Below are 15803 nucleotides of genomic sequence, written 5' to 3' on the forward strand. Positions count from 1 at the left end.
CGCATGTCATCACTGAGATTTATGCTCTGTTAGGTCAAGTACCTATACTAGATAAAACTGTGGAGCAGAAAAGATGGGAGGTATCAAACCCAAAGAATGGGAAGATATCTATTACTGAGCAAAGTAGACAGAACACAACATGGCCAGTACATAAGTGGGCTACAAAATAGCTTCGTATTGGCACCTAACTCTTGCCAGAGTCCAACAAGGGTGTCCGGAGCATTCTAGGGAATGCGGAGAGGGGCTGTGGCAGGACAGGCACTTTATTACACCTACTGTAGCACTGTTCGAAGCCAGTCTGTTTTTGGGGGAGAATACTGGATGACATTGATAAGGCTTTTAACACACTACTCCTAAGGTTCCCTACATTTACCATACTTGGGCTTTCTAATCCCTTGACATATCCTCTTGGTCGATAAGGGGACAGCAAATTGCCCTAGCCCCAGGCACTGCTCATCAGGCTATACTTTCACTATGGGGCGCTGACAGACTTCCCATATATACGGCTCGATTGCATACATTTTGGTATATTTGGGGAATTGAAAAACTGTCCCTCGCAGCAGGGTCTTAGCAAGAATCCTACTAAGAGTTGTGGGATCCCTTTATTAACATTCTCTCTAGTGAATTCAACGGGTTGACTTGTCTGACCTTCCTTGAGCTGCAACATTTGATTCCACCCTTGGCATCGCCCTCTGAGATGATCTAGGACACCAAACAGTAGTGCGTGTAGCCCAGGACGTACTCTATCATTAGTTCCGGTTGGTTTGCTAGATGGCAAGCGATCTGTTGTGCATTACCTCTCTGCATGAGTGAAAAAGAGGGAGGGGGGAGTTTCATGGGGATAAAAGTTGGGTTTTGCTTGTAGGCCCATCGGTTGTAGCAGAAAGCTTTGCATGATAATCGCCTCAGGGTATGCTTTACTCTAATTATCAGAATTGATCCTTAAATTCAGTATTCATCAAAACAAGTCATCTAGTCCTCCACTACTCACTCAATTGTCAATCTGTTGACACCATCATTCACTTTCTGTCCATTTACTCATGTATCAATCAGTCAATTAGGATTTATAAAGCGCGGCTAATCACCCAACAGGGTATCCAGGTGCTTGCAGGCCCCGGCGGCTTATTTGAACAGCCAGGTTTTGTGGGCCATTCGGAATTCCAGGAGTGAGGTGATTGATGGTCCGGAGGTGCGAAGGGGAAGCTGTTCCAGGTCTTTGCTGCAATGTGGGAGAAGGAGCATCTGCCACTTCTGCTTCGGTTGATGCAGGGAGTATGGGCAATTGAAAGGGAGGCAGAGTATAGTCTTCTCGATGGCTGGTGGAAGTTCAGTACAGCCATTTCCCCTCCACACATAGCATTACATGACAACATATGTATTTGTAAGTGCATGTTCATTTCTAGGTGTGTCTTGTTGCTGAAATAACAGATGTTTATATTCAATCACACCTACTCAATTGTGTTACCTGCACTACCATCCATACATTTACCAGTCCACACAACCATACTGAAAATAAACATCAAATAGGCAAGGTTGTTTGCACTACTGCAGCAGACTGCTGTACATGTCTTTTGAGAGCAAAGGCTTCACTGATACTGCCTGGGTTGTACTTCTGTGCCAGTAGGAAGCTTGTACTACTGCTGTAGTGTCAGAGGAAAGCTTCCACTGCTGATACCATGTTGTACTCAAGGAAGAATGCTTGCATTTCTGCCCATACTGTACTTAAAACATTCACTGCTGATGCCCGGCTGTATCTTTTCTGTGAAGGATAATCGCGTGCACTATTTCTCTGAAGATGGGAAGCTTGGGAAACACACTGCTAATGCCCAGCTGTGCCTGTTTTGAGAGTGATTTGCACTGCTGATGGTGTGATGTACCTATTTAATGAGGAAGGTAAGTTTGTACTCATGTCTCTGAAGCATTAATCACATCCACTATTGTGTACCTGTTTGTTGGTGCCATGGGGAAGCTTCTGGTTGTGGGTTCATGATTTTGAGCATTCAGTGGGTTTCCGTTTTCTGACGTGACACAGTACATACTGGACAGGTGGGCGGCACAGGAGAGAAAGAGATGTTGCTCCACTGCCAAGTACTGATAACGTACATCTGCACACATATATCTAAAGCTGGTGTGTGGTGCAATTGGTAGTGGTTAGAGCTTTTTTCTTTTGAGTAACCTATGCAAAATGTTCACTGCAAAATTAATATAAAAGACACGCCAATGGAGCAATGGTTAAAGATGGTTACTCCAACATAACCAAGGACTGTAGGGTAGACTCAAAGCCCCTTTTCATTGTAGCACATGAAAAGGTCTTTGGTTTTGCCAGACATGAAATGTAGGTAAGAGTGAAACAGAAAACAAATATTTTAAACTAAAATCACATCCAGGATCTGGGAGTCAGTAATGCAAACATAGAAGATAATTAGTGAAGGATTTGGGTAACTTGAAGATTGATCACAAGTGAACTGCTTTGGGGGGGGGGGGGGGGGGGGGGTCACGGTTGCGGTCACACACACAGTGTTTGATCACTAAAACATTGTAATTACTGACACCTATGTATCGATAATACCTCATTACCAACAAAGGAACGGATTGACAACATCCACGTATATATAACAAAATACATTTGTATAATAAATCTGGTCCATGAGCTTCATTTTACATTCACTTCAAGGCTAAGATGAAATGTTCTTTTCTATTTCATCACTCCCACATTAGCAGAACGAACCGGAACATTATCTACCGTTATGAATGATTAACAAAATCAAAACTCAAACATTTATGGATGACCAAATGTAGAGTTAAACACTAAAAAAGAAAAAATATTTCGGGGGATATTTTCAAGTGAGAAGAAAAACGAGAAGTAAATTACAAAAACAAAATATTCGAAGTTGAAATCTGGTCACCCATCTACATATGGTATTCACATAATATTCACTTCATGCACTGTCACTGCCTACTGTGCACATAATTTAGATAAAATAGGGTGATTTATTTTACAAATAGTTAAAATGAAACGCCAAGCACATATTGTACATCATATTTACAACGATGATCAGATATTGTACAGTATATTTACAATAAGTTAATCAGGGTATTATAAGAAACATTTTATAACCCTGAGATGTATTGCCATCTTTCCTTGCACAGTACAAATTACAGATTTTTAAAGGAAACAATGGGGCTGTGCATGCGACTTCCAGTACAATAACTGCAAATGTATACATCTTCAGTCGTTCAGTGCAATGAACACAATTTCCACTTTATGAAAGTACCTTTAAGTGAAATCTTGTATTTTAAAAAAGAAAATTAAATTCCCCCTTCAATCCTACTATAAGTTAACAAACCACATTATATTTAAAAAAGGTTAGGTCACAGTTTTGTAGTAACTCTAAAAAGTCTTAAGCATCACCTGTTGCCAAATCTTTGGACAATCAACTCCACATGTCCATTACTAAACGAGGAGCACTATGATTATACAATGAAGGGCAAAGAGCAAGTGTCCGTTAGTTGTGCATACCTGTATGTCCTAGCTCAGCATTCGGTCCCTACATCACGCGTCTCACTCTTATCCTACATAAAACTGCTTACAGATGTACTTCAGCTGGGCTGAAAACATTCAGGAGGGGCACATTGTTGGTAGTGGAAGGAGCTCAAAGTTTATAATAGAGGAACTCACAAATGAATGATTTTTCTTTAGTATCATGTCCAGTTCCCTTCTTCCCAATGTGTTGGAACAGCTAATATAGCAGGGAAATTTTGAAATAGGATAACAGTGCATAGTTGTTCACGTTCTTCACAAACATCTGCCAAAACTGAGTATCTACCTCACAGCCTACGACCATAATAGTGCTGGCATAAAGTCTGACTTGCACCACATATGGCTGCCCAAGAAATGACTGTTGGGAACATGCCCCTAGAAAGCAACTCTGAAAACTACAACCTTAGTAAAAACTCTCAGAGCGGAGGCCGAGAGGAAGGCCTTTTACTGACAAGTGACAACGCTCCTTCTTGTCCGCTCTCCACCAGCGACCCAGGCTACCTTCTGAGCAATGACAAACATGCCATCCAGCGCTCCCTTGTAATGTTCATAGCAGTGGCCACACATGTCCCTTCTCATGTGGATGGCAGCTGCAATGCAGAGACCTGGTGTGAGGAGGACAGGACATTGAAAGCCCTGTCATTCACAAAGATGAAACCTCATCACTGTTGGAGCTTGAAAGGTTTTTGCAGTTTAGTCTACCCATCAATATTTTCTAAGCATCGCTAGACAATATATCATTAGATATGTTGCTTGCACAAGTGGGGACAACAGAATTCTTGTTGAGGTAGAGGCTGGTAGTTCCAGTGGAAAATCAAACTATCTCAAAATGGTTTTTGCTATTGAACCAAAGCAGTCAACAATTAGTTAACAAGCACTGTATGTGGGACATGAATTACAGTTAAATTAATGATTATAGGAGCAACTTCATAAATTTGGTGGTACAGAGTTCTGGAGATGCATGGCTCTGCTGCAACCTTCTGCACTGAGATACCTCGTCTTTTCTGGACCTTTGACATTTTACAAGATTGTCAATAGTGAGGTAAATAAAGTATCTCAGCATCTATGCTGATAACTGTGAGAACCTATTTAGAACACCATCTTGTGGAAATGAAGCATTTCTACAACCACACTACTGAAAGGACTGCAGACTGTTTCAAAGGCTTACACTGAATAGCTGATCCACCATCTAATCAAACTTCATCTTCTTGTTGCAATGGCTTAAATAAGTCGTAAACCACAAAGCATAGGTAAAAAAAAAAAAAAAAAAAAAAAAAAAATTATATATATATATATATATATATATACACACACACATAAATATCTTAAGTCGAGAATCTGGGTATAATTTTTGATTCCTGTCTGTCCTTTAACGCACAGATAAATAAACTCACCACCTCCTGCTTTTTCTTGTTGCGCAAGATTAGGAAGATTTTCCTTTAATCCATTTTGAGCTCCAAAAATCAGTGGTCACAGCCTTTGTGTTAACGAGGCTGCACTATTGTAATGCTTTATACTTAGGCATTCACCAGTCCTTACAGAAAAAAACGCAAGGCCTACAGAATGCAGCGGTGAGATTCTTAAAGAGAATTCCAAACTTCAAGCCAGTATCTGGGACATTATGAGAACTTCATTGGCTTCCTGTGAAGAAAAGAACCAGGTTTAAGGCTTTATGTCTGTCTCCTAAAACCATGCATTGCAATACCCTTGCATACCTGGGAAAAGAAAAATCTTTCCTGGATAGTCCTAGTAGGACATTACATTCAACTATCTCCAGGACAGTCAATGTCTACAAAATCAGAAGAATACATTGGGAAGGTAGGATTTTTATCTACTTCCCAGCAATACTGTTTTTTTTTTTTTATGACGAGTGAAGCCCTCAAGATTTATGTATGCTGATGAGAGACTTATCTGGAGCCTGGTCAAAGTTTGCTAGTGCCTTTTTTAGAAAATAGTATCTTAGTGCAGTGATGGAAACGTTATTCCATTTTGGACTAAAAGGATGTACATTTCCTGTGGTAGATTTTCTGCCTGATGCAATTAACAGCTCAGTCTAAATAGGTGCTGTTAAATTCTGACACGGACAGCAAATATTCAGCTCACCAACGTACCATTATAAGAGTCCTCTAATCACTAGAAGAGCTTCAAGTACATACGTGTTTTACTATTATGCACTGAAAGGCAAACAGTCTACGAACAAAGAGAGCATTCACTTAGTTCCTTGGTAAGGCTAAGGGCAGCAGACAACTTATGTAATCATTAAGAGCAAGCCATTTCAGGCATCAATTGGATCCCGACTAACAAGTCAATTTAGAAGGGGCATAACTGTTACAAAAACCCGCCAAAACTGACAAAAAAAATACCCAAATAGCCTTAACCTACTGAGTAAATGAAATGGAACAACTTAAGTTCCTATTTTCAGAGGTCATTGGAAAAAAATGGGAATGAGACATTAACACTATCCAAAGCTTTGGCACATGTTTGGGTACTGGCCAAACAATTATGCTCTACCTACACGCTGGGATGTGGGAATTGGACGCAATTAGTGCTGAAGTAGATGTCTAAGAAATTACCATGTAACCATCTAATACACTCAATAGCGGTCCATAAAAAAATATATTTTAAAGTCTTTATATATTATTTCAAGTTCATAACAGGAGCAATTAAATTAATCTTCATGTAAATGTTATCAATGACAAGTTTCCATCTTTACCTGGAATTATTTATAAATTGCATGCATTTTTAGTTTTCCGCTCCACTATTTTGCATGTAAAAGAAATTGCGTTGAGTAGCATGCTCCATTTGTGAGGCAGCTTGACATGGTATTTAACTTGCCTTTTGGGCATTATTTTTTATAACTCGTGTTTGGACAATCAGGTTTTAAAGTTGTGTATAGGCGTGGTCAATGACAGCTGTCCATTCGGTGTGATTTCATTTCCATCATCTTCCAAAAGACCAGACACATCAGCATTGGGGAGCGTGTCATGATAGCTGCTAAAGCTGATGTTGTCTTCTTTAAGTTCAATAGTCCAAAACGGAGCATTAAGTTTTCGGTTTTGATACTCACGATACATATACACAGCCCCTACAAATCCTATTAATAATACCACAACAATGAGGATTACAGTCAAAACTATGATGTTAAACTGAGTCCACGAAACATCTGCTACAGCCGATGTTGCATTGTCTGAAGAGATTACTGTAAACGTAGTCTGCACAGTTGCTGGCGCTGAAGTACTATTAACAACTAAAGTTGAAAATATTGTTGACTTTATGGTATTTATTTCTGTTGTATATTCTCGTGATTCTGTAACAGCAGGAACTTCTAAAAAAGAGAAAACAAAAAAAGGTTTGTACCACATACATGCCAATTTCAGGTAAAAACACTTAGGAGTGTAAAAGATCAACAATATACCACAGAGGAAAATATAATAAATGATATTTTATCTGCCATACACAACCCCTCACACCGAAAGGAGCAATGTGTGTATGGGGATCTACATTGCTCAAATCCAGTTACAAATGAAGAAGTGGCGAACAATCAAACAATGTGGAGGATCATCGTAGGTAGACGCCAGTAATTGCCAATGCTGAGCGGGGGTGCAGAGTACCGTGGAGGGGGCAATACATGGGAAAGAATAAAGGATAAGTTGGGTGGTTGATGGGCAAGGACAATATTGCCTTTTACATTTTCTGACAATCTGTTAGTGTCAGAACAGCCTTGTGCTTATCTGATGGTAAGGAGTTTAAAAATGGATGGCCTTCAGTTCCATCATGAAACGAAGAAGGGAGTGTGTATGGCATAGTTACAATTTAATAGTATTCCAATAAAATCAGTGAATAGCAGGATAATCCAGGCATCTGGATTTCTTTTTCTAAACTCTACTCCTCCTGCAGGTTCTGCACCTCTCTACGGGAGGCTTTATTCTTCCCTACCAGGTAGGGGGAGTCTGTTACAGACTGCCTTGTTGGTAGTGCAGCAGGTGATGTATGTCAATAGGCAGACAAAGTCAAAGAAGAATTCTGTTAACTAGAGTAAATTTCCAAAGCCCTTTAATGATTTGGGCTAGCTGAACAACACTCTGTTGGTTTTGTGGTCACTGTGAGTTTTGAAGATTTTCACTGATAGATATAAAGAACATGTTCTGGACATCAAGATGCGTGCTTACTTTGGCAGGAAAACGAATAAAATGGCAACCATTTCATTCGCCCCAGGTGATGAACTGGCTCTATGAGGTGACCCTCCGATTACAGGAACAGCCGGGGAATTTTCTTTCTCCTTTAGCAAATTGGGATTTCATGACCAGAGAGCTGGGAGCACTCCTTCAGGGCCATAAAGGCTATTCAAAGCGATCTCAACAATTGCCAAGTGACATTAAAAAACCACTGTCGGAACAAACCATAAACCTCATGCGGAAGAACCTGAGGAAGAAATCTAGTCTGTTTAAATTAAACCCAACTTACGGAAAATTATAGGCAGCAAAGAAAGCACGGAAAACTCATTAAAAAAACATCTGGGCCCTGCAACGCGCCCAGCAAGACGAGGAATGGAAAAAGTTATTCATCATGCTCAAAGAAGGATCTTTGGCTCGTTTTTGGGAGTATGTGAACAGATTAAAATCTCTTGGACCCCCGAGGACAAATGCGGCCCCTGTTTGGGAGAACCATGTGAGAACTCAGTTCCAGACACATAATTTAACATCTACCATGGCCCTAGTTCCATCGAACAGATGTGACCATCAAACCCCAATCCAATCAAGAGACATTACAAGACTAATAAAATGCATGCAATCAAGTGGGGCGCTGGGCCCAAATGGCCTCCCTGCGGGGATTTTCCAATCCACTCCAGAGGGCTGGGCAACGTTATTCACCCCGCTCTTCAATACCGCTTATACCCTCGGAAAAATTCCAGAAGCTTGGAAGGGATCAATATTATGCCCAATTCATAAAAAAGGATACCGGCTTAATCCAAACAATTATCGCCTAATAGCCTTGTTAGACCTGGAAGCCAAAGCATATGCAGGGGTCCTCTTGAAAAAATTGGAAAATTGGGCCGAAGAAAACAAGTTGCTCCCTTTCTTTCAAACAGGCTTCCGAGGAGGAGCCACAACAACAGACAATATAATCGCATTATCTGCCCTCTGTCACCACGCAACTCAGCAGCACCAACCTCCACTATTTTGCTGTTTTGTCGATTTAACCGCAGCATTTGACAAGGTTAACAGACAACTGTTGTGGAGGAAATTATCGAATTGGGGCATCCCATCCTCACTTTTAATAGCTAAAATGTCTACATCTACACTGCTGATGGTTTGAAGCAAGGCTGTGTGCCAGCTCCCCTTCTTTTTAATTTGTATACCGCCGACTTAGGAAAGGATCTTGTTAATAAATGCATGGCCCCTCCTTGACTAGGAAATCGTTCTATACACATTCTACCGTACGCAAATGACAGTCATCATGGAGCATACCAAAGTGGGCCTCAAACGAGCACGGACTAGTTTTCATGAATATTGTACATCAAATTATCTTACCATCAATCCAGATAAAACCAAGATTTTAGTAATAGGTCGGCAAAAACACAAAAAATGTATTACAGGTACAAATGGCACCAGGATAATAACTGCAGTGCAGAAGTATAAGTATTTGGGGATATGGCTCACAGAAACAGCAAGATCCACCGCTCTTAAAATAGAACTGATCCATAAATCTACGGCTATAATGTATGGTTTAACAAAATTGAACAACAAGCTAGATAGTCCGTCAGCAGAGGCTATAAGAAAGGTCACTCAAGCCTCACTCCTCCCAGCACTCTCGTACGGACACCAAGCATTTCCGGGTACTTGTTCAGAAACCTTAGAGCGAGCTCAGTGCGTGGCCTACAAAATAATCTTTCAACTACCAAAACAAGTTTCAAGGGCGAGACTTAGATTAGAGCTGGGGTTAGTTAAATAATCACTAAACCTCGAGGCCGACTGCTTAAAATACTATATCCGAATTTTGAAATCTCCAGGGGATACCCTAAAAAGCTGCTTCAGAGATACATTTGAAAAAACTGGCTCGCCATGGAACAAGCAGCTCATGAAAGCAATGGATTCCCTTGAAATAAATAAATCAGCTCTTGCTCCGACTTGTATTTCCTAAATCATCTGGAAAACACATATTAACAAACAAGTACAACAGGTTTCTTACCAGCAAGACCGGGCAGCATTAAAAACACTACCCTTCCAGATACCGCTGAATGATTCATATTTAACAAATAAACCTCAGCCTTATTTTTCAGCCCTGCTCAACACTAAGGCCAGAAGAGAGATTATGTATATGTGATTGCTGGCACTCACAGTCATGGATTTCAATCGAGCTTAGGCTGATCAGAACACAGGAGGAGCATGCTGTCTATGTGAATATAAACGAGAATCATGGCTACACCTTCTGTGTTGCTGTCTGACTTTAACAAGAAAGGAGCCTTCTCCTTAGAGACCTTTGCCTGATTAAAAAGTAACCAACTGCCAGGGAGCCTCTGCCCTATGCTTTACAAAAATTGAACCTTATATTCTGGCTCGCTGTGCAGATTCGTTCAAACTATCAGGGGTGCTATGTACCCTGGCTCGGTTCCCCGATCCGGGTCTCGAACTATTCAAACGCTGATACCGGACTATTTCAAATGCAGGCCTGCGAAAATCCATTCACCAACACAGTCGCCAAGTGTAACCACTTGATAAGAAAAAAGAGTATCAGCAAAAAGAAAAGAAATTAAAGCAGCTTTGGTGATTCCAGGGAGCTAGCAGGGTGACACTTGCTTACGGATCTAGCCAAAAAAAAAAAAAAAAAAAAAAAAAAAATCACAATGCCCAATTGAAATCATGAGAAGAAGCCCTTAAAACAAACGCTGGAATTTTAATTATTGCACTTTCTTAGATCCTGTTTGAATTCTATGAATTGTGATGTTCTTATTTTATTTTTTAATGTTCTATCGTAATGCAATGGTTTTAAGTAACTTATTCAATTAATTAAATAAATACCAAATACCAGTAAGCACTACTTAGTATTTATCAGTTAGAGCCTAAGACAGACTTTGGACATCCTGACCTGGACGGTGGTGAAGAAGGGCACAAGCCAAGTGATGGCATGGTTGGTTGTTAGCTTCATATACAGCTATTTAGTCTCGGTGTACAGATTTATCAGCCTGTAGTACTCCCAGTGGGTCCCAGTATAGGCAGATCACTATTGAGATGATGGAGTCTATGAGTATGTCACAGATTAATGAGATTGCATAGGATCTGGAGGTGCTCATTTGAACTATATGATCTCTGTTCTTTAGGTAGGATTTGAACCACTGTAGGATTAACAATCTTGCAGAAAGACACAGGATCTGATCTAGTCGTGAGGATAGTTGGAGATTACATTCTTGATGAACTTTTCCAGCAAGGTCAGGCGTGTGACTGTTAGACTGTTCACCAGGTCAAACGGGTCGAGTTTGGGTTCCTGAGAAGTGACAGGATCTGTCCCATTTTCAGAGCATCCAGAAGGCACCCTATCAATGAGATGCATAGATTATGTTCAATAGCAGCTAGAGGGCTTCCCTGGAAATCTTTCTTCATAAGGAGATATGGGATGATGTACTATATCTTTGATGTTGTTTTTAGTGAATGGAGTTGGGTTATCATGTCCTCTGTGGAGAAGAGAGTGGAATGCTCACAATTATGCGTGCTGGGTGCCAGGATGGTTGTGAACATCACAAGGAGGAGTGGTGTTGAATTTTATCTAGACCTTCTCTTCAATAGGCTGCCAGCTGTGCATTTCCTCAAAGAAGGGGTGAGCAGGGGAGTGGCTGAACGGTTCACTTTATGGTGATTAATTTGCGAAATATCCTGCTTTTTTGGAGGGTGGGGGACTTGCTGGTAATTTTCTCGTAGTCAGATGTCAGGACTTCTGTGATATCACATATCAGGTTGCATACAGATTGACTGTTGCTGGGTGGAGTTTCAGCAGGCTCTGGGTATTTTTTTGTTTGCAATATAGAAGGTGCTACTGAGATCCAGTAAAAGGATTTCAATGTCATTGCTGGGTCCGATATGGCTACTATGTTTGTTAGGTGCTCATGGAGAACATCAAGGTGGAAATTCTTGAAGGATCGCTCCGTGTATTCATTAGGTTGACTTGTTCTTGGTCTGTGGGGGGTTTGTTGCTGAAGTCAATGACTATGTGTTGATGTGTGACGACTCTGGGGATTTCCTTCATCATGATGAGCAGCAGAGGAAGAGGGGGGTACTATGAAAAGGATAGAGAAGCCAGGATTTTCATGGAAAAGGTGATGAATGTTCCACGAAGATGGCATCTTTAGACAAAGGGATTTATCCGTTTCCAGATACTGAAAGGTCTGAGAAATCTTGGTCTGAACTTGGCTGGCGAATGGAGTATCAGAATAAATTGAAAAGAAAGCCAGGACATTCCGGTTCCGAACCTTTGGAGTTGGTGCACAAGTTACTACTTGTGTAACAATATATCTGTAAGAGACATTAGTTAGTGATAGATTCCTTACCTTAGAATATCGCCAGGCGTCAGACTGGATCTGAAAAGTTTTTGTAGCAGTACCCCTGCACGTCAGAAGGTGGCGTCGTGCAGCTCCGCGTCCATTGCTGGCGTCGTGCAGCTCCGTGTCCGTCGCTGGCGTCGTAAGCGCCGAGATGACGTCACGGAGACTAATTAGGCGCCACCCATGCGCGCTGACGTCAGTTCTGTACACGACTTTCCGCGCCAGGAACGCAGAGCCATACAAGAAACTGACTACTGGTGCCATGAAACTAGGGCCCTAAAAAGGGGGATGACCTTAACCCTAGAAATCAGTTCGCAGAACGGGGAGGATGGGTGGGGCGGTAAGGAATCGATCACTAACTAATGTCTCTTACAGATACACCGTTACACAAGAAGTAATTTGTGCATCTGAAAGAGACACGTTAGTGATGGATTCCTTACCTTAGAACAGATACCCCAGCAATACCAACCCCGGTGGTGGGTCTGCGAATAGATTACACCAGAAAATCACAGAGAAGAGAATGGCCAAAGAAGCCGTCTCTCCGGAACTGACTGTCAAGGCAGTAATGCTTGGTAAACGTGTGCAGCGAGGCCCACGTAGCTGCCTGACAAAGGTCCTGCAAGGGTACGCTGCGTCCCAAGGCAGTAGTGGCTGTAATTGCCCTGGTAGAATGGGCACGTAGCCACACAGGAGGCTCCTTCTCAGCCAACGAGTAACAGGCCTTAATGCAGAGACCGACCCACCCAGAGATGGTCGGCTTGTGCACAGCCCGACCTCTTTTGGTGCCCACGTAGCCAACAAAGAGCTGGTCATCCACCCGGAACTGTTGTGTGCGCTGCAAGTAGAACAACAGCGCACATTTTGGGTCCAGACGGTGGAGTCTCTCTTCCTCTTTCGAAGAATGCGGAGGCGGAGAGAAGGTGGGCAAAGTGATGGTCTGCCCGATTTGGAAGGGCAAAAAAGAAGGACGGGTCCTCAAAACCACCTTGTCCGGATGAACAGAAAGGAAAGGAGGTTTGGAAGAAAGAGCCTGGAGCTCACTCACTCTTCTGGCATAGGTGATAGCGACCAGGAAAGCAGTCTTGAGAGTGAGAAGAAGCAAAGGACAGGTATGAAGGGGCTCAAAGGGAGCGCACACCAGATATGTCAAGACATGGTTTAAGTCCCATTAAGGCATTACGAACGGCACGGGAGGAAACGTGTGTGTAATGCCTTTTAGGAAACAGTTAACAACCGGGGACTTAAAAAGAGAAGGCTGATCTGGAAGCCGTAAAAAGGCGGAGATGGCCGAAAGATAACCTTCGATAGTGCCCAGAGCAGAGCCCTGCTGGGCCAAAGAAAGAAGGAACAGAAGGACTTCAGAAAGAGGGGCAGAAAGGGGATCCACAGCCTTAGCTGTGCACCATGCCACAAACTTATTCCACCTGCAGGCATATACCGTCTAAGTGGAGGGACGCCTAGCTGCCAGAATGACATCACAGACTTCGGGAGAAAGATCGAGAGCTGTCAACTGTCGCCGCTCAATCTCCACGCATGGAGGTGGAGGCTGGACAGGTTCGGGTGGAGGACCGTCCCCTGCTGCTGCGACAGAAGAACCTCCCGAAGAGGCAGTCGGATTGGGGCATCGATCGCCATGCTGAGTAGCTCGGTATACCAGTATCTTCGTGCCCAATCCGGAGCCACAAGGATGACTTGGGCCCAGTCGCGCCGAAACTTCTTCAGCACTCTGGGCAGAAGTGGTATAGGCGGAAAGGCGTACAACAGACCGCACCACCACTCGCAACAAAAAGTGTCGCCGAGCGAGTGCCGCCTTAGAAATTCCAACGCGCAGAACTGATGACATTGCGCGTTCTCTTCGGTGGCAAATAGATCTAACCAAAGCTCTCCCCACTGCAGAAAGAGACCTTGCGCCACGTCAGAGTTCAGACGCCATTTGTGATCCATCAAGCACCGGCGGCTGAGTTCGTCCGCCCTAGCGTTCAGAGAATCTGCCAGGTGTTGATCCACCAAGGTAATGCCTTGACGTTCTAGCAATGTCCAGAGGCGCAGAGCCTCCTGACACAGGGTCCAGGACCCCACCCCGCCCTGTTTGTTGCAATACCCCATGGCAGTGGTGTTGTCCGTGAACACCTGCACCACACTTCCCCGGACAGAGGGAAGGAATGCTTTCAGTGCAAGTCGGATCGCCCGAAGCTCCAATAGGTTGATATGGAGCCGGGATTCCGCCAGAGACCAGAGTCCTCTGATCTCCACCTCTCCCAAGTGGCCTCCCCATCCCAGGAGGGACACATCCGTCACCACTGTGTGCTCCGGTTGGGGAAGGGAGAGGGATCTGCCATTGATCCAAACGCGATTCATGAGCCACCACTGCAATTGCCGTGCAGTGCCCTCTGAGATCTGGACATGATCGGGCAGGTTGCCCTGATGCTGCGCCCACTGGAACTTCAGGTCCCACTGCAGAGCCCACATATGCCATCTGGCATGTGTCACCAGCAGGATGCAGGAGGTCATCAGGCCCAGAAGCCGGAGGGTCATCCTGACAAACCCAGGACAGAGGCTGAAAAATCTGAATCATAGCCTGAATATCCCAGACTCGCTGCTCGGGAGGATAAACCCAAAACTGTGTTGAATCCAGAACCACTCCGATGAAGGGGAGCTTCTGAGGAGGGACTCAGGTGCGACTTCGGCACGTTGATGGAGAACCCCAGCAAATGCAGGAGGTCGGCCGTAGTCTGAAGGTGGTTGACTACTGCCTGGGGCGAGCCCGCCTTCAACAACCAGTCGTCGAGGTAGGGGGAAGACTGACACCTTCGACCTGCGCAGATGAGCTGTGACCACCGCCATCACCTTCGTGAACACCCGTGGGGCACTGGTAAGGCCGAAGAGGAGCACAGCAAATTGAAAATGCTCCCGGCCTACCATGAACCGCAGGTAACGCTGGTGGGCCGGCAGGACGGGGATGTGAAAATATGCATCCTGTCAGCATTTTGAACTTCTCCTTCCGGAGGAAGCGATTGACGTTCCGGAGGTCCAAGATGGGGCGCCGGCCTCCTTTGTCCTTCTTGGGGACCAGAAAGTAGTGGGAATAACAACCACTCCCTACTTCCGGCCCAGGAATGCACGCAATGGCCCCCTTGGCCAAGAGGGCCATGACTTTCCGCTGGAGAAGTACCAAGTGATCCCCCAAAATGCGGTGGCACCGAGGTGGCATGGCTGGAGGGGAGGATTGAAAGGGAAGGGAGTAACCCCTGCAGATGATCTGCAACACCCACTTGTCCGATGTAATATCGCGCCAGTGAGGGAGGTGGTGGCGGATCCTGCCACCCACCGCTGTGGGGTGCTTCACAAAGCTCGGATTAGGAAGGTTTGGAGGTAGAAGCAGCAGGTGCGGAGGTGGACTGACCCCCCACGCTGATTCCCAGACCCGTTCCCTGCGGAAGCAGAGTCCACGCTGAGGCCGGTTCTGCACAGGCTTGCTGAAGGAACGTGCCTGGGTGCCCCTGCTGTGGGCACGAAAGGAACGAAAACCAGGAGTGGCCGACTCTTTGCAGAAAGACCCAAGGACTTGGCCGTGGCTCGCGAGTCCTTAAAACGCTCCAGTGCACGGTCGGCCTTATCGCCAAACAGGCGAGTGCCATCAAACGTCATGTCCATGAGCGAGCTCTGGACATCGGGCGAGAACCCGGTAGATCGTAACCAGGCGTGGCGATGCAGTGCCACAGTCGTAGA

The 15803-nt window shown here is 44.2% G+C and overlaps 1 protein-coding gene across 1 annotated transcript in view; it reads right to left on the reverse strand.

The window, feature by feature from the left end:
• Positions 1-2971: 2971 nt before the first annotated feature.
• The window catches only part of MEGF9 (multiple EGF like domains 9), a 240806-nt gene continuing 227974 nt past the window's right edge, over positions 2972-15803 (reverse strand). Inside the window, exon 6 of the mRNA XM_085609973.1 lies at positions 2972-6866. Within this exon, the coding sequence (XP_085466099.1) occupies positions 6415-6866 (452 nt within the window). The 3' untranslated portion in view covers positions 2972-6414. The remainder of the gene's footprint in view (positions 6867-15803) is intronic.

This window comes from Triturus cristatus, chromosome 1_2 (assembly GCF_964204655.1).
Source record: "Triturus cristatus chromosome 1_2, aTriCri1.1, whole genome shotgun sequence".
Lineage (NCBI taxonomy): Eukaryota > Metazoa > Chordata > Amphibia > Caudata > Salamandridae > Triturus > Triturus cristatus.